We start from the raw sequence: 23,119 nt of genomic DNA, 5'->3' as shown, positions 1-23,119 counted from the left end.
AATACAAAATATGAGTAACTGTATTCCGTTACAGTTACCATTTAAAAAGGTGGTATTTAGAATACAGTTACTTTGTTGAAATAAATGGATTACACGGCGGTATTTTTCTGTTTCATATTGTCGCGGGTCAGGACTGTTTGGGTTTTGTTTGACAGCTATGTTCTGTTGTTCCAAGCGGCAGCGTTATGGTTGCCATGCTTACAGGGTGATGCGCGCTCTCTCTGCGACTGTGTGTTTCCTGGGTGAGAGAGCGCCGTTTTGTTGTTGTGCTAAGCTAATAGGCAGAATGCTACAGGCATAGCCCTAAAGAATGTAGCATCATGGGCAGTGTAGTCCGTGCTGCAGGGAGAATGGACCGCCATACCCGTTATGTGTCTGTGAGCGCGAGGAGGGAGAAAAAGGAGAGTGGAAAAGTACGAGTTGTCATCGAGCAGAAACAGGAGCTGGAAGCATGTAAATATAATAATAACCACTGCAGCCAAGAAGAGTGCCTGACGAGCCCAGTTGTAAGTACGCTATTAAGACTCGACTGTACACTGTGTTTTTGTTTTCCTCCGAAACAATAAGTTCCGTTGGAGCAACCTTTCAACGCCTCTCTCTGTCTCTCGCTAGCAAACTTGACCCAGAGAACAAAGTAAAGCTATTTTTCGGCTACGAGCCCGACATGGAACCCAACGTATTAGCCAGAGGACCTTAAGTAATAGTAATAAATCACATTCATGTAGTTGTAAACAGCATGATAATATATTAAGTAATCCAAAGTATTCAGAGTACTTTACTCCCATTGAGTAACGTAACGGAATACATTACAAAATACATTTTGGGGCATGTATTCTGTAATCTGTAGTGGAATACATTTTAAAAGTAACCTTCCCAACACTGCCTATGAGCAAGTGTTTGGCAATGGTGGGAAGGGAGAACTCCCTTTTAACAGGAAAAAACCTGGAGCAGGTTCATGGAGGGGCAACTGCATACCACAAATATTAAAGTAAATTCAGGTAGTAAGTGAAGAAAAGTCAAAATAGGATAAATATGATCTTTCTAGTGCCTATCATGCTTTTGCAGCGTGTTTTCAGTTCACATAAAAAATTACTATAATCTAGACTAGAAGTACCCCTCTGTGAATCACTACCTTATGGTGGTGGAGGGGTTTGTGTGTCCCAGGGATCCCAGGGGCTATGTTGTCTGGGGGCTTTTGGCTCCTGGTAGGGTCTCCCATGGCAAATATGTCCTGGGTGAGGGACCAGACAAAGAGCGATTCAGAAGACCTTTATGAGGAAAACATTGAGGGAACAGTTTACCCTGCCCAAGATAGGGTTACCAGGGCCCCACCCTGCAGCCAGGCCCGGGGAGGGTGCCTGAGGGCGAGCGCCTGGTGGCTGGGCCTTACTCCATGGGGCCCGGCCGGGCACAGCCCGAAAAGGGGACATGGGCCCATCCTCCCGCAGGCCCACCACCGACAGGAGGTGCCGTAGGGGCCGGGTGCATTGTGTGCCAGGTGGCGGCAGCCAGGAGCAGAGGCCCAGGCGGACTGATCCCTGGCTACCAAGGCTGGCAACACCTCTCTGGTGTGGAAGGAGCCTGAGTTAGTGCGTGAGGTTGAGAGGTACCGGCTAGATATAGTGGGGCTCACCTCTACGCATGGCTTGGTCTCCTGGAGAGGGGCTGGACTCTGTCTCAGTCTGGAGTTGCCCCTGGTGAGAGGCGGCGGGCTGGGGTGGGTATTCTAATATCCCCTCGGCTTGCTGCCTGTATGTTGGGGTTCTTCCCGGTGGATGAGAGGGTTTGTTCCCTGCGCCTTAGGGTCGGGGAACGGGTCCTCACTGTCATGTGTGCTTATGCGCCGAGTGGCGGTTCAGAGTACCCAGCCTTCTTAGAGTTCCTGGGTGGGGTTCTGGAAGGTGCTCCACCTGGAGACTCTGTTGTCCTACTGGGAGCCTTCAATGCTCACGTGGGTAACGACAGCGAGACCTGGAGGGGCGTGATTCGGAGGAACGGCCTCCCTGATCTGAACCCAAGCGGTGTTTTGATATTGGACTTCTGTGCAAATCACAGTTTGGCCATAACAAACACCTTTTTCGAACATAAGAGTGTCCATAAGTGCACGTGGCACCAGAACGCTCTAGGCCGCAGGTCGATGATCGATTTTGTAATCGTATCACCACACCTGCGACCATATGTTCTTGACACTCGGGTAAAGAGAGGGGCTGAGCTGTCAACTGATCACCACCTGGTGGTGAGTTGGATCAGGTGGCGGGGGAGGATGCTGGACAGATCCGGTGCACCTAATCGCGTAATGAGGGTGTGCTGGGAACGCCTAGCAGAGGCCCCAGTCCGTGAGATTTTCAACGCACACCTCCGGCAGAGCTTCAACAGCATTCTGAGGAAGACTGGGGACATTGAGTCCGAATGGACTATGTTCAGCATCTCCATTGCCGAAGCTGCTGCATTGAGCTGCGGCTGCAAGGTGGTTGGTACCTGTCGTAGTGGTAACCCCCAAACCAAATGGTGGACACCAGAGGTGAAGGGAGCCACCAGGCTGAAGAAGGAGTCCTATCAGGCTTGGCTAGCCTGTGGGACTTCGGAGGCAGCTGACAGGTAGGAATGCGGAATGCAGCTCGGGCAGTGGCTGAAGCAAAAACTCGGGTGTGGGAGGAGTTCGGAGAGGTTATGGAAAAAGACTTTTGGACTGCCTCGAAGAGATTCTGGCAAACCGTCAGGCGTCTCAGGAGGGGAAAGCGGTGCTCTACCTGCACTGTGTAGCGCTGGCGGAGCGCTGCTGACTTCGACTGAGAAAATTGTTGGGCAGTGGAAGGAATACTTCGACGACCTCCTTAATCCCATTGACATGTCTTCCGAGGAGGAAGCAGAGTCTGGGGGTGAGGGGGATGACCCGCCAATTTCTGGGGACGAGGTCACTGAGGCAGTTAAACAACTCCTTGGTGGCAGAGCCCCTGGTGTGGATGAGGTCTGCCCCGAGTTCCTGAAGGCTCTGGACATTATAGGGCTGTCCTGGCTGACACGCCTCTACAATGTTGCGTGGAGATCAGGGGCAGTACCCCTGGACTGGCAGACCGGGGTGGTGGTCCCCATTTTTAAGAAGGGGGACCGGAGGGTGTGTGCCAACTACAGGGGGATCACACTCCTCAGCCTCCCTGGGAAAGTCTATGCCAGGGTGCTGGAAAGGAGAGTTCGTCCGCTAGTCGAACCTCAGATACAGGAGGAACAATGCAGTTTTCGTCCTGGTCGTGGAACACTGGACCAGCTCTTTATCCTCTCGAGGATACTTGAGGGTGCATGGGAGTTTGCCCAACCAGTCTACATGTGTTTTGTAGACTTGGAGAAGGCATTCAACTGTGTCCCTTGGGGTGTCCTGTGGGAGGTGCTACGGGAGTATGGGGTGTCTGGCCCATTGCTACGAGCCATTTGATCCTTATACAACCGTTGCAAGAGCTTGGTTCGCATTGCCGGCAATAAGTTGGACTCATTCCCGGTGGGTAATGGGGTCCACCAGGGCTGCCCTTTATCACCGATTCTGTTCATAATGTTTATGGACAGGATTTCTAGGCGCAGCCAAGTGGCGGAGGACTTTCACTTCGGTGGCCTCAGAATCTAATGTCTGCTTTTCATGGATGATGTGGTTCTGTTGGCTTCATCGGGTGATGGCCTCCAGCTCGCACTGGAACCCTACCCTCACCTATGGCCATGAGCTGTGGGTAGTGACCAAAAGAACGAGATCGCGGATACAAGCGGCGGAAATGAGCTTCCTCCGAAGGGTAGCTGGCCTCTCCCTTAGAGATAGGGTGAGAAGTTCAACCATCCGGGAGGGGCTCAGAGTAGAGCCGCTGCTCCTCCACATTGAAAGGAGCCAGCTCAGGTGGTTCGGGCATCTGACAAGGATGCCTCCTGGGCGAGGTGTTCCGGGCATGTCCCACCGGGAGGAGGCCCCGGGGCAGACCCAGGACACGCTGGAGAGATTATAAGATAAGATAAGATAAGATAACCTTTATTAGTCCCACACGTGGGAAATTTGTTGAATGGTTGCAGAGTCTAATTACTGATACGTTAGTTATAAAAAATTACGAGAAGAAAAGATAAGAAAGAAAGAAACTCAGAATGAGCAGAGCTGCTGTAACAGGCTGCCGCACACGGGGGGCGCCGGAAGTCGCATATATCTCTCAGCTGGCCTGGGAACGCCTTGGTGTTCCCCCAGATAAGCTAAAGGAGGTGGCTGGGGAGAGGGAGGTCTGGGCTTCTCTGCTTAGGCTGCTGCTCACACGACCCGGCCCCGGATAAAGCGAAAGAAGATGGATGGATGGATGGATAGACTAGAAGTAACCACCACACAAACCAGTTCCTCAGCATCACTCCAGAGACAGAATGTGTCAATGGAAAATTGTATGAGCAATACAGATAAAAGAAGGCAGTCCTTCACATTTGTTTAAAGTGTGAAGTGAAGAAAATATCCTTGTCAAAATCACACCAAGAATCCTCAGTGCTACTTTGCATCTTTATCTGATAGAAAGACTGATTTGTGTCATTTGTTTTTATGACAAATACAGTGGTATTCTTCAGGATACTAGAAGACGCACCTATGGTAACGTTTTAAAAATCTTCGATGCCATCTTTCTCAATTTATTGTATTCACAACATTTTCAGAAAACTTGGCCCCTGACCTGGACCTAAATGTCAAAGGATTGGAAAAAGAATTTTTTGTAGATGCACGCATGGTATCTTCTTCTGTAATTAATTGCATTCAAAAGACATTCTAAAAACTTAACCTCAGATTTTGACGTTGAGGCTGAACTCATCTGTACTTTTTAGTAGATGCACCTAGTATGAATTACTTTTAATAGCAACAACATATTCTAATCTGTAAAGTTAAAATAGTATTAAATGTGAATAGTGTTGTCAAATGCTGCATTGAAGTCTTGGAGGACAAGCACAGAGATAAGATCACTCTGAAGCCACAAAAATATCATTATTATTACTTTACTAGTGCCATTTTGTGCCTTGATGAACTCCAAATAATTCCTAAAATCCTACAACAGCTTGACAATTTTGTTTTACATCTGATACTACAGTTACCTTTCAGCAATTATAACAGCCTATGTACCTTGTTAATTAAAGATAAACCGATCACATTTAGTTTTTTGTTTCCCAGGAATCCCAGGAGCTATGTTGTCTGGGGGCTTTCGACCACTCGTAGGGTCTCCCATAGCATATTGGTCCTGGGTGAGGGACCAGACAAAGAGCGATACAAAAATTGCTGTGAATGAAAGACCAAGGGAACAGTTCACCTTGCTTGGGATAGTTAACAGGGCCCCGCCTTGAAGCCAGGCCTGGGGAGGGTGCCTGTGTTGGAGCGTCTGGTGGCCGGGCCTTAGTCCAAGGGGCCTGACCGGGCAAAGCCAGAAAAAAGGACATAGGCCCACCACCTGCAGGAGGCACCGCAGGGATCGGGGTGTGTGTGTGCTGGGCAGCAGCCAGGGGAGGAGAACCTGGCGGACTGATCTCTGGCAGACGGAAGAAGCCTGAGCAAGTGTGTGGGGTTGAGGAGTACCAACTAGATGTAGGTATGGGATGTAGCATGGCTTGGGCTGCGGAACCAATCTCCTGGAGAGGGGCTGGAGTCTGTCTTATTCTGGAATTGGTCTTGGTGAGAGGCAGCGGGCTGGGATGGGTATCTTAGTAGATCTTCTGAGTTCTTCCGGTGAACAAGAAGGTTTGTTCCCTGCACCTTCAGGTCGGATTCTTATGCGCTGAATGACAGTTTAGAGTACCTGACCTTCTTGGAGTCCCAAGGTAGGGTGCTATACCTGGGGACCCTGTGGTCTTACACTCATATGGGGAACGACAGTGAGACCTGGAGGGGCATGATTGGGAGGAATGACCTGCCAGGGTGGCTGGCTCCTCCCTTACAGATCAGAGTAGAGTCGTTACTCCTCCATATCGAAATAAGCCAGTTGAGGTGGTTTGGGCATCTAACAAGGATGCCTCCTCGGTGAAGTGCTCCGTGCATGTCCCACTGGGAGGAGGCCCTGGGGTAGACCCAGGACACGCTGGAGGGAGTGGCCGGGCAAAGGGAGGTCTGGGCTCCTCAGCTTAGGCTGCTGCCCCTGTGACTTGGCCCCAGATAAGCAGAAGAAGATGGATGGATGCATAGATTTAAAATCACATCATTAAATAATGGTAAGACTTCTTTGAAGAGTTATGTAGGGATGGGGGTCAAATAGATGTTTGGTTTGGAACTATTAAAGTTAGTTCAGAGAGGGAAAAAGAAAAAGAGGGAAAAAGAAAAAATCTGAAACTACTGCAGTTGCTGTACTCCTGCTACATCGATGAGAATACTGTAATAACTTTTTTAAAATATACACATTTTCTTTTTAAAGAATTTCATGAAGGCATTAGCCATGTATTCCTTTAGAACTAAATGAATCAAAGAAAGAGACAGAGGGAATGGCACTTCCATGCCTGAGAAACTATTATTATGCTGAACAATTGATCCCCGTACTGCACTGGTGTAACAGAGGCTATAAAGCCAAGTGGAAGGAACTAGAATTTAGAATGTCATCTAATGTCATTTAGAATGTCAACAGGGAAGCTGCTGTTGTGTTATCTGTTGTTATCTGTGTTCTGTTGTTATCTGCTGTGTTGTTTCACCCACTTTGTGATCCTGTCATTGATTTAATAATCAACTAGCTCTAAGACGGATCAACAAGCTCTAACGAAGAAAAGTTCACTTTGTTGATGCTCCCATCCACCACCGTTTGTTTTACACTGCGAAAATCAACAGTAAAGCTAAAGAACCAATGCTACATTAAAAAATGCATAAGAACTGTAAACTCAGCTTGATACGATGTTTAAATTAGACAGCTCGTTGAAGGCTGAAGGCAGCCATCCCACTTTCTGTCGCAGTGATAAATGGTTATAATGCATAATTTCCGTATAATGCAAAATATTTTAATCCTGGTCAAAAAAGGCTTAAAACCCACGTTTCTGTCTTTAGTTTATAAAAACTGAGGGATAATCATGATCTTGAACAGAAGGACTTTTCAGATGCAACCATGTATGTGGTATCCGAAAAAGATAAAACATATATCAAAATCATCAGTTAAGAAATATAATTACGGGCATTGTAAGGATGCAGCTCTGTGATTAAAGCAGAACTGTTACAGCCAACATTAGACTCAAAATGTTTTGTCATTTTAAATTAGGCTTTTGTTGCACCATAAATAATACCATCAAAAAATCTGTATGAAAAACTGTCCCAAGCTAAGAATGATAGTGTCATATTAAAAAACATGGAAAAAAGGAGGAAAAGGACTATCCTCTGAGGACTAGAAGGAATTATGTAACTTTCAACACTGACTCAGTAACAATGAGTCTGTATGGAAGCTTATGTTGTCCCGATAGTGGAGCATTACATATCACGGTGTATTATGGTGAGTGGTCTGATCAGAGAAATGTATTCTACCAAATACAGAGAGATCCCTCAAGAAATTCGCCACAGAAAAAGTGTGTTCTAAGGCCATTTCCACATTAACATGAACACTATATGAGGCATTTTATTTTATACTCTAGACTCCCACATTGCTGCCTTTTTAGAGTACCACATAGATCTGAGGCAAACTCAACATACCCATGATGTTTACTTATCTTGTCTAACACATTCCAACACACACCTTTGTTTGACTGCACCAAAAGAATAAAAAGCTGCTCAAAGGCCATAGAACTATGGATTAATTAAATCTAAAAACACAAAACAAAAACAAAAAAACAAACATTCCCTGAGTTCCCATTGATGCTTTTGAGGGAAAGATAACGCTTGATACATTATGTAAAACTATCTGCACACTGGAGCCTACATCTTGTACTGATGGGGAGATCATGGTCCAGTGAAATGATAGGTCAGTATGTTGATCAGATATTACAATGGATACAACATACTATGGCAACGGCAAAGCCTGACTTTACATTTTCAAGCCCTGCATCTTGCGCGTCTTCTTGTTTCATTTTTACTGGAGACCACAATGTTTGTATTTCCACCATCAGCCTTCTCGATTGGTCTTTTGGTAATTAGTTCACTAGTAATGACTTTAAAATGCATATTAAAAATAATTAAAATAATAAAATAATAAAAATCAAGACATTTAAGTGCTGAAGAAAAATATTTTGTGTGTGGGTCAAAAAAAAAAAAAAAAGAGTTCAAATCAGACAAAGTGTGACATTTGTATGCACTACTCTATATTTTCACGGTGCTATAACAAATCTCACAGAAGTATGCAAACATATAGTGGAATGGAATTTGTTTGAGACATGGTCTTTTTGTCTCTCTCGCCCACAGCCACACAGTGCAGGGATCAGTTCCAGAGCATGCCTCAGAGCAGCAGTTTGAAGCATTCACACAGAGGATTTGCAGCATGTCCTGCTGCTTGGAACAAAGAATTAATAGCAGTCTTCTGCTTTCCAGTGCAGACTCTAACTTTCTTCTCCGCCAAAGTACCCTTTGCGTGTGTGTGTGTGTATATATATATATATATTACTGCGACAAAGAATGCAAGCATTGCAGATAAACATATACATTTGTGTGTGTGTAACTTGTAATACTTACTATTTATAGGTCTCGGAACGAACATATTCAAAAACATGGGAGACTCCTAGCTGGAACTGGTCTGCAATGGGAGTAACCCAAGGATTATTCTCTGCTTTAAACACCTGTTTAGGGCCAGTCAGATCCAGATTACCTGTAGACAAGAGGACATACAAACATGCCATTGAAGCATTTTCTCATATGTCTGATGTTTATCTTGTATTCTGCAAACTAATCACATTTACAAAGTTAGATGCAGCTTGCTATACAGCTTCAGAGCCATCAGGTTGAGGGCTTTGATCATGGGAATTGCAGTGCTAATTAGGAAGAGTACAGTACTGCTCTAACAGTTCACCCACCCAGATTTATTCAGTTGGTAGAGAAACTCAGCTCTTGCCTTTATATATGCTTAAGACCCTTTAAAAAGGAAATGTGATGACAAAGAACACAGCTTTTCTCACCAGATTTCTATTTTAAACATAAACACTCAGTTTTAACAGATGAATGTATTTGGATCACAGTGATGATTTAATAATACGTTTTTAGGGCAAAGAGCCAGTCCCCATAATGTAAAGCATTCAGTTTTAGGAAAAAAGACTTTGATTAGGTCTGCGTTAAGTTTGGGTTAGGCTAAGAGATAGGTCCAGGATTTCAGCATCGGTCAGCAGGCAAACTCTCCAGGAAATACACATACAGTAAATCAATATGCTATTCTCTAAAGAGTTGTTTGTATGTGGGCAGTACCAAGTTCCGGGGGCAGAACGGTCAGTCTGTTGCCCTGGATGTGAAGCTCTTTGAGATGAGCTAAATCCCCAATCTCCTTAGGCAGCGAGATCAGATCATTATCTCTAAGACTCAACTAAAGAGAAAAAATACACAAAGCAAAAAGAGGATGCGTTCACTTATTAAACAAGATCACATGCTTACATTGATTTAAAATTCAAATAGGACTTGAATATTCCAAGACTTCTATTCATATTGACTTACTATTTGCAGCTTCGTCAGCTTCCCAATGTCAGCTGGAAGGACCTCAAAGTCATTGTCACTCAAATAAAGAGCTCGCAGAGTTGCTGGAAAACAGAGATCCCTGTTACTTTGTATCCGTGTGCAATGATGGTGGAGAACAACACAACAGCCTAATCAATCAAGAGCAAACTCAGCAACATCATCAACATAAGTTAGCAAGAGACAGGGTGAGTTTCCAAAGTTTCCAAATTAGGCACCTAGTTGTTTATGGAAGGCAAAATATTAAAAAGCTTAACTAAACAAGACCCCGTCCGTCCGTGCAATCTGCGACAGGTTCGCAATTTTGGCCCCATAGGCTGTATTATTGTAGGGTATACCTTAAAATATAAAACGCCTTGAGGCGACTGTTGTTGTGATTTGGCGCTACATGAGTAACACTGAATTGAATTGAATATAGCTTCACTGCCACAAGAATGGGATAAACTAAAATAATTCTATAACTCTTTGAGACTTTGGAAATTCTTTTGGGCAGACTCTATGATTTTGAACTTTTGTGTGTGTGTATGGACGGATATTAATGGGGACCAAAAATTAGTAGTTTACTATACTTGTGGGGACAAACAGCCCTCGTGGGGACCGAAATCCCAGTCCCCACGAGTTTGAAGAACTGTGGTTTTAGTGTCAGGGTTACAATTAGGTTATGGTTAGGTTTAGGGTAAGGGTCAGGGTTAGGCCTTCATTTTTGATGGTTAGGGTTAGGGTAAGGGGCTAGGGAAAGCATTATGTCAACGAGATGTCCCCACAAGGGTATAAATACACTGTGTGTGTGTGTGTGTGTGTGTGTGTGTGTGTGTGTGTGTGTGTGTGTGTGTGTCTTCATGCACACTAACTGAGGTAAAAGAAATTCCCTGGAAGACAGTTCTGGTTCAGGTTGTTATAGGTGAGGTCCAACACCTCCAGAGCAGGCAATGACCCAAATCCTCGGGGCAAGGTACTCAGGCGGTTCATCCTGTGCTCCAAAAAACACAAAACCCATATCATGCATTACATAAAAACAATACACCAACTTCAGCTGTTCGCAGTTTCTGTTTCGAATTTAGGCAATGACTAAATTACTTATTGTGCATCATAACACAATATCATCAACAGAATGTTGAAATCTGAAAAATGTCAAATCTGTGTGTGCAAGGGACAAGGCTGAAAATTAATATAGAATCCTCATCTTTGGGAAGGTTGGCGGTTCGATCCCTGGCTCCCCCAGTCTGCATGCCAATTATCCTCGGGCAAGATATTAACCCCATGTTGCTCACACACAGTATCAGGCAAAAGTATACATACCACCTACTAACATTTTGTTAAATGTCTCTTTGAAAGTTGCACCTTGACCAAGAGTCAGATACCCTCTCTATGTCCAAGAAACTTCTTAAAACTTTCCTTTTTGCTTAAGCATATAATTAGAGCTGGATCAGGTGACTGCTACAAAATGTAATAATTGGTTGCGGCATATGGCTGCTCCGCTCTAAGCCATGTTCTGCCAGAATTAAAGATTTTAAGCTTAAGTATTCCATTCATCAAGATCTGATGCATCACAGATCCCCAACCTAAATAGGACACACACTTCACAGCAATCACCATAGCTATTCTACTTTAGAAACGGGTACAGGTAGAAATGGAGGCTGCAATGCTACTGCTTTTGTTGGTTGTTGAAATTCAAACATTGGCCATTTGATTGGGATCAGCATACACTCTGATTTACCATTCTTCTGGATTCTTCACTGTTGGCAAACTGTTAACATGCTGTCTTTGAGTCCACGTTGAATCAGCAGCAGTGGATAGTTTTTTTAACCTGTAGTTTGCATTTTACTGTCATGTTCTTGTGTTTTCATGCAGCAATAATAAAAGCTCTTTCAAATCGTAACTCATCAATATTTATAGACTACTTCAAGATCTCTCTCCTCCCTGCACAAACTGAATCCAGCTGATCGTAGTCTATGTGAACAAAAGGGGCAGTTTTTTTTCTCTTTACACTATGTGGACACAGTCTAAGGAGCTTGAAAAGAAAGATGACCGGACTTCTTTAAGTTTCTCTCATTTGAAGAGCTTCTTCAGTTCTACAAGAAATTAGCGGATGTTCCCAGATTTAAGCACTATTGGGAGCATCCCCAAGAAGGTCATGGACCCCCTTTTGATCCTCTACCTCATAGGTGTCAAACTCTGGCCCTACCAAATTACTATTAGAGCTGGCCTACTGGTATTATACAGCTAATATATACAGTATATTGTTTAGTACTAAGCTTTGCTTGTTCCATATTCAGTTTTTCAGCAAAACGTGTTTGAGTCCATAAGAAAAGATTCATTCTTATATCTGGAGGAAGATTTTTTTTTTCAATAAATATTAATGTTAGCCCACGACTTTGTTCCAGTTTTGAATTTTGGCCCACTGTGCATTTGAGTTTGACACCCCTGCTCTACCTAATCACATGAACCCAGGTTTGAAAACAGGTGTGGGTCACAATAGGCCAAGGTTTTGGGTGAACCCATTGTGAAACCCATTGTGATTTCTTTCCTTAGTGACTGTAATATGATTTCTAAATTTACAGATGAGAAATCATCTCAAATGTGGCCATACTTCTTGATCTTGCATTTCCACAATTACAGATTCCCATGGTACAAATTTGAATTTTTTGTTTGGGCCTTGTCCTTGATGATTATCATGAACATCGTAACCAAATAAATAGGAACAAAACAAACAAAAGGTGTGAACAGACAGATTAACAGAAAAGGAGGATTTGATAATGGAGGAGACACCAGCTGAGTTTATGCACATATATGCTTTCAGGTAGAAGGAGCTGACAGGTCACAGGGACAACCGTTCTATTTGAGTTCTATGTGTTTGGCAAATGAAATTACGAACCTACGAGGTCCAATCACATCAATGCAAGTCCAGCGACACACATACACATGCGCACACACGTACAGACGCACACTCACAAAACAAAAAAATAAACAGAAAATGAAAAGTGAATGCACAGCCTGAATAGTAGTTTGAGGCTTAGACTATCCAGATCATGTTTGTTTGTGGATCAATACACACCATGGCTCCTCTCCTAATCCTCCTGTCACTGACATCCTGCCTGTGTGAGGCTGCACCCATATCTAAACATACACATACATTCACTTCCAATTTGTGACACAGAAACTGCAGTTTTGATTAGATTAGTTTGTAGTTTTTCTGTAACACTAAAACAATAAATGAAAACTCTTGAGTATTATTTGTGTTGTAAATCACTGGAGATAACCCAGCAAAGAGTCACATAAAGGCTGTGTGTTTGAGCTGAGGTTTAAGCATAAAACACATGCTCTTTTACTCACTTGCTGCTCATCAAATAAACAAACCAATTTAGATAAATTGCTGTAATCAAATCGAAGCTGGAGCAACCTGAGGTTGCACAGACTTAAAAAGGTGGAAAGAGATAAATTTACTGTATACAGTAATGTGTACACACTGGTGTGAGAAAGTATTTCCCCGTTCAAACATGAATAGCCTGTCATACCAAAGCACTGAAATTAGATTCAAGTCCAAAACCTTAATTTAGTTTTGTTGAGCCATTCAGAAATAGACTTGCTTATGTCCTTTACATTATTGTCCTGCTACTTAACCAAAGTGTGCTTGAGCATCAGGGTACAAACTGATGGTTGGACATCCTATTTTCTGGTAGAGACCATAATTCGTGACAAGTTGTCCAGGTCCCAAAGCGGCAAAGCAGCCCTGGACCATCCACTATCACCGACGTGTTTGATTCTTGGTATGACAATGTTTTCGTGAAATGTTGTGTTAGCTTTAGGTTATATTTAGATGATATCGTGATTAAACAGACCTGGCAGTAGTTAGCCCTGGGTGCTGGCAAGTGAAATTGAACATGTAGTTAATCATATTATACTAGTAATATTATACTGCAGTTGTAAATGGAAGTTATCACAGTATAGTGGTGCAATAGATGAGCCTTTCTGCTAGTTGAAGAGTCTTCCACAATATTTTCATTTTTTTATTGTTCATTTATTTATTTTGATTCACTTATTAATATATTGATATTTAGTGTCTCTGGATCGCAATATCGCCATGCAAAATATCACAATACTGCGCCATATCAATTTTTCTCACTTACCTCTATTGCACAAGCAACCTTACCTCAAACGATTCAGTCTGACTTGGACTGAGTACAACTGCTCTCCGCAAAGTTGTCAAAGGTTTGAAAATGATTGCTGTCTAATTTAAAAATACAGATTGCCAACATGTTGTCATCAGTCTGACTGAGTCTTTTTGATTTGAAGCGACTCGCCTCAACTGGCTGCCAGCTAATTGCACTCTGGTGATAATGCTTTAGAATTGGAAGGTTGCAGAGCACAAATGTAAGAGTTTTATTCAAATTTTTGTTAAATGTAAACATCTAGAGATATTTGATTCTTGATGATTTATGACAGTTAATTGCTTTACAATCATAAAAAGATTTCATTTAATAGCCATCTTGACACCATTTAATCGCAGGCTAATGGACTGAAGACATAGTGTACATTTTCATTTTCACTGCTATACTGATGACACCCAGCTCTATCTATCTATGAAGCCAGATAACACACACCAATAGTTAAACTGCAAGAATGTATCAAAGACATAAAGACCTGGATGGCTGCTAACTTTCTGCTCCTTAATTCAGATAAAACTGAAGTTATTGTACTCGGCCCTGAAAAGCCTAGAAATATGGTATCTAACCAGATTCTTACTCTGGATGGCATTACCTTGGCCTCCAGTAACACTGTGAGGAACCTTGGAGTGATTTTTGACCAGGATATGTCCTTCAACGCACATATTAAACAAATATGTAAGACTGCGTTCTTCCATTTGCACAACATCTCTAAAATGAGAGAGCATATTTCTCCTGTTTTGGCTTCCCTTCATTGGCTCCCTGTTAAATTCAGAATTGAATTCAAAATCCTGCTCCTCACATACAAGGTCTTAAATAATCAGGCCCCATCTTATCTTAATGACCTTGTAGTACCATATCACCCTATTAGAGCACTTCGCTCTCGCTCTGCAGGCCTACTTGTTGTTCCTAGAGTATTTAAAAGTAGAATGGGAGGGAGAGCCTTCAGTTTTCAGGCCCCTCTTCTGTGGAACCAGCTTCCAGTTTGGATTCGGGAGACAGACATTATCTCTACTTTCAAGATTAGGCTTAAAACTTTCCTTTTTGCTAAAGCATATAGTTAAGGCTGGACCAGGTGACCCTGAATCCTCCCTTAGTTATGCTGCAATAAGCATAGGCTCCTGGAGGACTCCATGATGCATTGAGTTTTTCCTTTTCAGTCACCTTTTTCACACACTATGTGTTAATAGACCTCTCTGCATTGAATCGTACCCGTTATTAATCTCTGTCTCTCTTGCACAGCATGTCTTTTATCCTGTCTTCCTTCTCTCTCCCCAACCGGTCGCAGCAGATGGCCCCGCCCCTCCCTGAGCCTGGTTCTGCCGGAGGTTTCTTCCTGTCAAAAGGGAGTTTTTCTTTCCCACTGTCGCCAAAGTGCTTGCACATAGGGGGTCATGATTGTTGGGTTTTTCTCTGTATGTATTACTGTAGGGTCTACCTTAGAGTATAAAGCACCTTGAGGCGACTGTTGTTGTGATTTGGTGCTGCATAAATAAAACTGAATTGAATTGAATTGAAAGCAGTCTGACTCCGTCTTACGGCAACATTTATGGTAAGTTTTAGTAACAGTGTTGGTATGCTTGACAATTTCCCTGTGTAGCAAATAAAATAACATAAAGCAAATAACTTTATTAGATAAAACAGATAATGAAAGATAATTATGAGGGCATAATTCACTGTTGAAAAAAATGTGACAAACTGCAATGTATCGTATTGCAGTACTTAACATATTTCAAAATATTAAAAATCCCAAAACACTGTATCATGAGCAAAGTATTGTGACAATATCATATTGTAGGGTTTCTGGCCATTCCCACCTATATCCAGCATGGACAGCTAGGGAACAATAAAGAGTAGGTGGCGATTGTAAACGAGGTAACAATAGCACATACCCAAGGTTGAGGTGTTTCAGCTTCTGAAGGCTGCTGATCTGAGTAGGAAGCTCTTCAATCTGGTTGTTGAACATGTTTAGAACTTCCAGGTTCTTCAGTTCTGAGATGTTAGCAGGGACAGCTGGAAAACACCAACACAGGGAAAATAAATGATAAGTATATCCAGCATACTGGGAACATTAGCACAAAAACACACTTCTCCTGGATGTCTGAAAATATTGATTGTGTGGTATCACACAGGTACCATCTCTACAGCGAGGATACCATCAGCAACTCGGGCCTTGTTCCGAGACAACTGACTTTTTAACTAACCCTACACACCCACCATTTACCAGGTTGTTTACAACAAAAACATACATACTGTGACAAGAACATCGCCTTCCCAACTCTGATCACCAGTTCATCATCATCAACTTGATTAAACACTGTGTTGACCAACCTTGATATAAGATTGAAGAGTATAAACGAGGCAGTTTTACTCTTCCCTACTATTTACAGTTCTACTGATGATCGGTGGACATTTGAACAGAGACAAGTTATTAGAAAGGATAAACCAACTAGGCCCTGACATGAATGCTGCCAGGAGGATGAGTGTTAAAGTGGTGAGGTCTGGGCATACTGATAGGCTTCGTAGGACTTGCGCGTGAACATGTGTGTGTGTGTGTGTATTTTTAACTTGTTAGTTGAAATGTGCAATATCTACTTTCTACATTTTAAAAATAATTGAAGATAAATCTGTGGAATTCAGATCAAGCCTTCCACAAAAACAACATTAACACAAAGTCTGTGTCTGTAAGGTAAATATTGTTTCAGTCCAATTTAAGATTATATGTGGTCAAAAGAGTTTGAAAGAAATTATATATTGTATTACCACTGTTTGTTAGATTGACCACATATAAGTAGCTTATCTTAATGGCATGCCCGTCTTGGGCTATGGTGGGCTAAAGACTGGGGTGGAATTGTGGGACTGGGTGGGGATGGTAGGTTCTTGGTTCAGCCTTTGCTCCCTGGTCTCTCGTTGGGTGGGATTGGACTTCACCTTTCTTGCTTCTTTTAATGCACAGCATTAGCCTAGCACAAGCTCACCTATCAGATTTATAATAAGTGTATTAACTATAGTTGTTAGGAGCAGATTGGGATGATGGTGGGATGCTGCCCCACACAACACAGGACCCGAAGAGTTTCAGGGCGATTCAGAACAGCGTTCGGGACAGATCATCTCCTTGGTAAATTCCACACTTGATGGTGACTCGTGCAATCGGCTTTATGCTGGCATCTGGTGTTTTTTGCCACATCCTCATCGATTTTCTAATGAAAGCTGTTAGGGTCCTGAGTCATAGGCCTTTGTATAGACAATCTAGGTGATGGACAGGTTGGTCAGTGTGGTATTGCAGTCTTGAGTGATTACTCTTGCGCATCACAAGCTCACCCCTCTGGTGAATCTTCCAATTCCCTTCTGGACCCTGCTCATGTGTTGAGTCATGTGCCTGCTCATCTTAGCTGCTGTGACGCCTGAGGTCACTAGTTGGATAGGACCGCACCCTTTTGGGGATCCTTCAGGATCAGGACTGTCAGGCCTTCTGTTAGCCATTGCAGGTGTGTCTCATTCATTAGCATTTCATTCGTTTGTACTGCCAGACGGCCATATCTTCTTTAGCCAGTAGGTGTGAATGATGCCTTTGCTTTATATCATGAAGCGTGCCAGTGCCCTACGCTGAAAAACAGGCCGACACCATTATGTTAGCACCTCCAAACTTCACTGTTGGTATGGTGTTTATGGGGTGATATGCAGTGCCTTTTGACCACGGAACATGGTGTTTATTATGGCATCCAAAAAATTCAATTTTGGTCTTATCTGACCAGACTATATTCTCCTTATCTAAATATTGTTGAGCAAATTTTAAACACCTTTCAATATGCTTTTCCTTCAACAATGTAGTCTTGCATGGTAAGCATGCATACAGTTTAGATATTCTTCTGTAACCAATGCCATCAGGAAGGTCTTGAGAGAGCTCTCATTGGTTTTACCCATCATGAGATGTTTCTTGTGTGACACCCGTTTACAGGCCATCAGTTTGGACTGAACCAGCTGACATTAATTTGCACTAAGTGGCAGGATTACGTTCTAATTACTGATGGATTTCAGCTGGTGTCGTGACTTTCCATGCCTTTTTGCGCCCCTCTTTCTTCATGTGCGCAATACATTCTCCCTGTGTCATTTCTTGATTTTACACATAATTTATGGACATCTATGATTTGATTTCTATGTATGTGTGGATTAGATGGGTTGTTACCGACATCTAGTAAGGATTTTAGATGCTTGTATCTGCCCGGGGCTGTTGATGGGTCTGTATGCAATGATGGGCATAGCTGCGGGAAGTTTATTGTTTTTTTTTGTTGATGAGTGAGTATAGGGGTGGGATTTAATAAGTTTTCTTCGTCCCACTCCTTTTTCAGGCAAGTTTTGTTTTTTGTTTTGTGTATTTTATGTTCAATATAGGTATTTGTTGTGCCTGAAAATGAATAAATAAATAAATAAATAAATAAATAAATGTCCCTAATGCCCAATTAGAAACATATTTAGTGACGCAATCAATACTTATTTTCCGTGCTGCGTGTATATCTTTTTATTATGTCCTCTACACTTGTCACCTTATTTAGTTTTTTAACTCATAAGCTAGTGTTTTACATGACTTGAGGACATACAAACTGAATAAACACAAGACCAGCGTGAAAGTGTGAGTATATGCTAGTGAAGGAGGACTCGGCAGGCTTGAAAACCACATATTAGTGCTTGTGATAATAATGACAGCAAACAGTAAGGTGTGTGTAAGTGTCAGTGAAGTCTCTTCTCATTCCTCCTGTGGGCCACTATCAATGAAATACCACAACCTCCTAACCATGTGAACAAACCTACAGTATTTATGAGGCTTTCTGTACAATATATGATATTGATTTCCATACAGGCTCTTTGGATGGTTGGAGAGCTACTGTATTATTAGTTTGCATGTTCGTGTATTTGAACAAGAAATCCTTTTCAGCCATGCCTGAAAACACTGATATAAAGAAAAGTTTGGTGCAGCAGGTCTTCAATACCTTCTTTATGCCAGTAGTATTCATCATTAATCATTTAAATGGTCTGAAAAATCACGAGAAAGATCAGGTGTGAGAATGGGATAGAATCAAACGTATAGAACAATATAAACCAGAATCCTGAAAATAAGAAAACATTTCTGTTAGGAGACAGTCACCGTTTCCACTCCTTTGGAGTTCTAAGGTAATATGATCCAATATAATACTACAAACAGTATAGACTGTCCAGTTTTTAAGACAAGTGTTAAGACACTTGTCTTAAAAACTTGACAAGTGTCTTAACACTTGTCTTTCCTCTATTATTAGAGGAAAGATGATCCTCTAATAATAGAGGATCATCTTTCCTCTATTATTATAATACAGTCTTTACGTTGCAATAAAAACCACCTTGACATGACTTCTGTTGTGAATGGGTTTATAGTATTACAATTATAACAGTGCATTTATATTATAGTACTGCACTGTACTGTAACTGTTAGAGTAAAAAGTATTTCCGAAGTGCTGTGAAACAGAGCAAAGAAATTTTTCACACAGCTTCACCAAACATCCTAGTTTTATTTTGGATGCTTACACGATTTTACTTGTTTTAAAAAGAAACTAAATTCACCAGCAGCAATGCATTGTCTCCAGATTCATTTTTGCTGCTGACTGCTTGAGGTGTTCTTCAAAGTGAACAAAAGATGTGCTTCCAGTATCTTTCTCCAGGTCATCTTTAGCATATTTGAGTCTATATCACAAGTTGAGTTCTTATTGGTCCGTAGCCTCCTAGCCCATTGATGTGCAAGGTCTAGTGATTGTCTTCTATGAAACTACAATTCACAACTTAGCCAAGTCATTCATTTGTATCTTTTGGGACTTTTAGACACATCTCTCACTAGTTTTTGAAATGTTTTGCTTACAGCTCAAGCCTTTGCTGAAGTTTTTATAATGTGTATAAATTGGAAGCTAACTCTCAGTTTTACCTTGATTTTACAAGCTTTAAGCTAAGGCATATCACTGCACAGCAGTGGTTTGTGCTATGGCTTAATAAAAAGGTCAGTTTTTTAGACGACTAATAATATTGATCCTGGTCTTATTTTCTCTGAAATAATTCAGTTACACACATCCTACTTCTTCATATAGTTTTACATTTAGTTTATATTTCTAATAATTAGCTTTTATGAAAAATGTAAATTATCCTTTTATTAACATCACATCAATCAGCAAGACACGATAACCAAAACCCAAGATGTAGTTTCATACCAGTATAAAAACAGCTTAGTGAATGTGTGTAGTGAGCCTGTGATGACCTCTGCTGGTGCAAAATACAATCACATGACTTCAATGCCATTAGATATTACAAAGTAGTCCCCTCCAGTTCCCTATTTATGATATAAACGGTGTCTTTGTTTCAGGTGTTAAACATCCTGCAGATCAAGTGTATTTATGTATGTATGGGGATTTTATGCAAACAGCTCTTAGAACAGAGCTAGTTAAACAAGGATGGGAAATGATAAATCAATATGAACACTACAAGTAGTCCAATGGAACTCCTTTATATGTCTACACCATCTGAAACTCCAACCAGGGTTTACCATTCACTCAATATACAGCAAGTATATACACAACATGACCTTGCTTCAAATTCATGCCATGCTTCACTTGCTCAGTGATGCTATCTAACAGGACTGAGAGATGGGCTCCTATCGCTGTCTGTTATACCACGAAGGGTGGACTGGTTCAGGGCACCATCAATTTATTTACAGTTGTGGTCAAAAGTTTGCAAAAACTCATCACTATACTCATGCCCAGTATATGTAATCTTTTGACCGCAACTGTATTTATAAACTACAAGTCTTCAATCTGTTACTGCTTGCCCTGTTGCACAAATGAATAGAATGCCTTTATTGTCATTATACAGATGTACAATGGGATACAAATGAGTTCAAATCCCAGCTTTAGTGATGAAAAGAGAACAGTATGAATGTGAATACACAGACTGGGCCTACCACTGACATAACAGGATATTATGGTTAGTTGATGCTGTCCAGATGTTTGACTTGAATAGGACTTTTTATTGATTCTAATATGCCAATGTTTTCCTTTTAACATAGCCTGCAGGCTAATTATTTTACAATATGCCTTACTCTAGATCTGACAAGTTAAAATGATGGCAAGCTTCACAGGGTTGTTTGATATTAAACAGCTTAATATCTGAGAGAGCAGAGAAAGAGATAAGAAGTTACCTGTGAGCTTGTTGTGGCTGAGGACCAGCTGAGTGATATTAGACAGGGTGACTGAAACGACAAGGAATATCAAGTCAACAAAGCAAGGTGACAAAGTGATGACAAGGTACAAGTGTGTGTTATGTTGTTGCACTGTTACCACCAACACAGAGTAGAAGTAGTAAATATATAATACATTGTATAACCAAGAGTCAAAGTTGGAACAATCTGGAATGAGGTTGAGCTCATAAGCAGTTAAATCTGACAGGCAGTTAATACAAAATGTTACCGAGTTCATTTTTCATGGGTTGCAATGTCAGGAACCTGCATACAAAAGCTCCTTGATACAAAGTCTTTTCATGGGCCCGCATGTATGTATTCTTGCTCTCACGGTACTTTTGCATCTAGCCACTTGTAGGCAAATGTTTATATTATACATCCATTCATTCTCTTCTGCTTATCCTGTTCGTGTGGAGTGAGGGGTGTGAGGTGTTCTGCAGTCTCTCCCACCTATCATGGGATCACTGACTCTCACGCCTAGGCCCCATTTAGAATCATCAGTTAACTTAATCCCACTAACTGCATGTCTTTGAACTGTGGGAAGAAGCTGGAGAACCCGGAGAGAACCTATGCAGAACCTATGAAAAGTTATTGTTGAAGCAAAACAGAGTTATGTATAAGAACTCAGTTCAAAAAGTAAGGGAACATTTGTTTGGCCAATTTCTTTGTTGTAACAATTCTTTTTGCCAATAAATGTCAGGATACCATAAGAAAGCCTGTTTATTCCATAACTTCCTTCAGGATTAATAAAGTATTTCTGATTATTTGCCCTTAAATGGTGCCAAATTTAATCAACTAAGTAGAGTATGAGTATGTGGTTTCTGCCCATGAAAAACTTCCAAATCTTCTGCTACTGATACTTCTGCTAATTGGACTGAATGAATTAAGTCTGAAGAAAACTGACATACTGAAAACGTAATGATCTATTCATTTAACAAACGGCCTCAGCAGCATGAGGAAGAACCATACACAGTCCTCCCCGTCCTCCTCGTTCATCTTCAAGAAGCGTTATTACAACAAACACCTGACCAAAAAACTATTTCGTTACTACTTATTTTAAGTGAATATATAATTCTGTTTTGGCCAGTAACAACAGCTTTTCACATCACATTATAGTCACTGTACAACGGTACACACGCTTTAAACATGACGCTATTAGAATACCACAGTTGGAAGTGACGGTCGCAGATGGCTTTCAACAATGTATATTAGTCAGGAGTGGGAACACCAAGCAGTCTTCTCTGTGTGTGTAACTTCTGTGTTATTTCTAGGGTACTTTGACTGTTACGTTAGCAGGCTTAAGAAAGTTTCGAGCTTAAATGGAAGACGGTCTTTTTTCTTACATAGTCCTGGGATGTCGAGCATGTTCGAAATACCCCTATCGCACATCTCCACCTCCGGAAGGTTCTTATCTCGACACTCCTCCACAATCTTCTTCAAAGACTTGGACATTTTTTCCTGAAAATCCAAAAGATACAGACGTGTTTAGAAACTCGCAATCTGTAGCTACACTGCAACGCTGAAAGGGGAAGCTCCGCCTCTTCACAATTCTTCTATTTAGCAACGCAAAAAACGGAAGACAGTTGTGTTGATACGAGATGGGCTTACCGTTAAGAAAAGACCGACAAAAAAAGTAAAAAAGAAAAGAAGGAATTTTAGATTTTTAAAATCCTGACACAGCCGTTCTTACAAGCGCACGCCCTACCGGAAGTTTATGTGAGCACTACCATTCCATACTAGGATATTTCCTGTTCCTAGACGCGGTCAGCCACACCTCGGCTTCAGTGCAGCGGTGAACAACGTTGTTAGCAACATTGTTCAAAGTTTAAAAATAGTTAAAAAATAAATGATACTGGACACTACTACCGTTATAACTACTATTATTATTATTTATAATAGTTATATACAGGTCTCCCTTGTAAATGAGACATCGAGTCTCTGGGACTACCTGTAGAAATAAAGATAATATAACTACCAGTTTGTGCTAGCAAAAATTTAAAAAAGTAAGCTAAAAATGTATATTTTCTATTTAATTCAATTTTATTTCACAAATGTTATTATTCTCCCATTTTGTTTTATTTTTCCATTTATGTTTCCAGTTTGTTTTCC

General features: G+C 41.5%; 2 protein-coding genes across 2 annotated transcripts in view; both read right to left on the bottom strand.

Annotated features, from left to right (window-relative positions):
* Window positions 1-22,746, bottom strand: part of rsu1 (Ras suppressor protein 1) — a 40,015-nt gene extending 17,269 nt beyond the window's left edge. Inside the window, exons 1-8 of the mRNA XM_082545847.1 lie at window positions 22,619-22,746; window positions 22,354-22,468; window positions 20,972-21,022; window positions 15,654-15,774; window positions 10,450-10,568; window positions 9,581-9,663; window positions 9,338-9,452; window positions 8,615-8,747 (exon numbers count right to left, since the gene is read on the bottom strand). Of these exons, the coding sequence (XP_082401973.1) occupies window positions 8,615-8,747; window positions 9,338-9,452; window positions 9,581-9,663; window positions 10,450-10,568; window positions 15,654-15,774; window positions 20,972-21,022; window positions 22,354-22,462 (731 nt within the window). The 5' untranslated portion in view covers window positions 22,463-22,468; window positions 22,619-22,746. The remainder of the gene's footprint in view (window positions 1-8,614; window positions 8,748-9,337; window positions 9,453-9,580; window positions 9,664-10,449; window positions 10,569-15,653; window positions 15,775-20,971; window positions 21,023-22,353; window positions 22,469-22,618) is intronic.
* LOC309713922 (uncharacterized protein) overlaps window positions 1-23,119 on the bottom strand; it is a 253,893-nt gene that overhangs the window by 134,566 nt on the left and 96,208 nt on the right. The window lies entirely within an intron of this gene.

Source organism: Aulonocara stuartgranti (genome assembly GCF_965226115.1).
Source record: "Aulonocara stuartgranti genome assembly, chromosome: 9".
Taxonomy (NCBI): Eukaryota; Metazoa; Chordata; class Actinopteri; order Cichliformes; family Cichlidae; genus Aulonocara; species Aulonocara stuartgranti.
The sequence above is the reverse complement of the archived record's forward strand: the minus strand, read 5'-3'. Positions and strand labels throughout refer to the sequence as shown.